Source organism: Micropterus dolomieu, linkage group LG04, assembly GCF_021292245.1.
Source record: "Micropterus dolomieu isolate WLL.071019.BEF.003 ecotype Adirondacks linkage group LG04, ASM2129224v1, whole genome shotgun sequence".
In the NCBI taxonomy this organism is placed as follows: Eukaryota; Metazoa; Chordata; class Actinopteri; order Centrarchiformes; family Centrarchidae; genus Micropterus; species Micropterus dolomieu.
Genome location: NC_060153.1, coordinates 22,187,693 through 22,190,091, shown reverse-complemented (window position 1 = coordinate 22,190,091; position 2,399 = coordinate 22,187,693). Strand labels below are relative to the sequence as shown.

At 39.7% G+C, this 2,399-nt stretch overlaps 1 protein-coding gene across 1 annotated transcript in view; it reads left to right on the top strand.

The window, feature by feature from the left end:
* Window positions 1-1,784, top strand: part of LOC123970438 (complement C3-like) — a 42,950-nt gene extending 41,166 nt beyond the window's left edge. Inside the window, exon 22 of the mRNA XM_046048482.1 lies at window positions 1,621-1,784. Coding sequence (XP_045904438.1) covers window positions 1,621-1,784 — 164 coding nt within the window. The remainder of the gene's footprint in view (window positions 1-1,620) is intronic.
* The last annotated feature ends 615 nt before the right edge of the window (window positions 1,785-2,399 follow it).

Below are 2,399 nucleotides of genomic sequence, written 5' to 3'. Positions count from 1 at the left end.
CTTTCATTTGTTAAAGTAATGATGGCCACTCGTTTCCCTTTACTTAGCTGATTGGCTCTTCATAATATGATTTCTAACAGTTGTCTAATAGGGCTGTCGGCTGTGTATCAACCTGACTTCTGCACAAGACAACTGATGGTCCCAACCCCATTAATAAGGGAAAAAATTCCACTAATTAACCCTGACGAGGCACACCTGTGAAGTGAAAACCATTTCAGGTGACTACCTTATGAAGCTCATTGAGAGAACACCAAGGGTTTGCAGCACTGTCAAAAAAGCAAAGGGTGGCTACTTTGAGGAATCTGAAATACAAGACGTTTTCAGTTATTTCACACTTTTTTGTTAAGTACATTCCATAATAATAATTCCATATGTGTTCATTGATAGTTTCGATGCCTTCAGTGAGAATCTACAATGTAAATAGTCATGAAAATAAAGAAAACACATTGAATGAGAAGGTGTGTCCAAACTTTTGGCCTGTACTGTATGTAGTCTGTGGTTTCAGTAATGTCTGTGCAGGATGATGGTTGCATGAATGTATATGTGTGAAGGTGTTGTAGTGTGCAAAAACAAGATGAATACTGCAAAGCAATAGTCCAAAACCAAAGACAACCAAACTAAAGAGGAAACCGGGGAGCCCTGACCTGGCCTCGACAGCAGCCTCCTGCAGAAATGAGAAGATAGAGTTTCAGCCTACACTCAAGGGCACTGGGCCCAGGTGCCTCCAGTTACCACAATCAGCTCTTCCTCTACAGGGAAGAGAGAGAGATAGGCCACACCCACTCCTGACCCCACAGGGTGTCACAAGTTAAATGAACAAAGAGCTGATCAAGTTAAGAACAGTTCAAAGTTGAACCTTAACCTTCAATTATTGTTCTCAAACATACTTTCTTCTAATAAACAGGATAATAACAAAGCTAATAAATAGCAAACACAGGTTAAACTTTACACTTCGTGGACTCATCAATTATTCAATTCAACTCGATCTCACAGTTGAATCTTCGCAGAGCCACTATGAAACAAGGATCACACCATTTTGGCTATATAGGGGTGCTCAACGTCTGATTTTGCATAGAACTACCGGTTTTCTCCCAATAAGTTAATATACACTATACAGCCTATTACGATATAAATATCGACATATAATGCTGTAAATAAACATGTGAAAAGAAAGAAGCTTTTAAAAATAAATAAATAAATAAATCTGCATGAATAAATCCAAAATTGTAACCCTAGCCCTTAAGGTAGGGGGTGTCAGTGCGCATGTGTGGAATAGCGTGTGTGGTAGAAGAGGGAGAGAGACAGAAAGCCATCTGTGCCGGTGTTTTGAAGAGTTTTGCATAAACTTTGCGGGAAGTTCAAATCATTTATCACCACTGATGAACCACACACAGTATATTATATTGTTTTTAAACAGTACTTGGAATAGATCCACAAGCAAGGGCGCCAAAAGTGGGACTGATTACCCAAAGCCACTTGGGCTGCAGTGAACACAGCCTAGATAAGATAAATGAACTTTTTTCACATTTAGAAATGCTGTTGATTATTATTACACATTTTGTTTTTGAGAGTTGAAATTCAATGAAGATTAATAAGTATAAAAATGTCTGTCTTCTTCAGAGTTGACCCACTGGCCTGTACGTGATGCACATCTTTTCACACTGGAGGCCACAGCTTACGCTCTTCTGGCTTTGGTCAAGACAAAGGTGGGCACATCCCAGATATGTGTATTTTACAAGTGTGTCATCCAATGGACAACTCATAATTCATACTACACTGAGTGAAATGATTGACGACCTTTAGAAATATCTTGTGTAGTTGAATAGACCAAATTAAAACACTCTACCAATTAATTGGTCAGAGAAAATGTAGACAGTCTAGACTATGATTATTGAACAGTGCACAAAACTTGTTTTGCATGTTAAAGATGTGAGCGCATGAAGAGCGGGGTAAGACAATGTTAATAGGTTTTATGATCACAGATGATATGATGATACATGATAAATTCTTTCTTTCACCATATGCTATTACTTATTTGCCATACTATGTAATATCAAGGCTGCCACACGGAAGGAATGAACTCACAATGCACGACTCCAGGAGGCACGGGTGACGATAGTTTATTTTACACAGATAACTCACAGTAGTAGTAGTAGTTCAGAGACGCTGGGCTGGCAGCTTGGTCGGTAGTAAACTGGTTCTATACACGGGGTATCTAAAGACAAAGAAACGCTGGAACACTGTCACAGGGAACAAGCAGATCTAACACTGAGGAGGAGTGGGTATTTATACAAAGGGACCAGGGAGGCAATGAGGCACAAGTGGAATACATTAGGGCGGGGAAAGGTGATCACACAAGAGGGAGGCAGGCTGGGGTTTTTGCCTTTAATTTATACTCT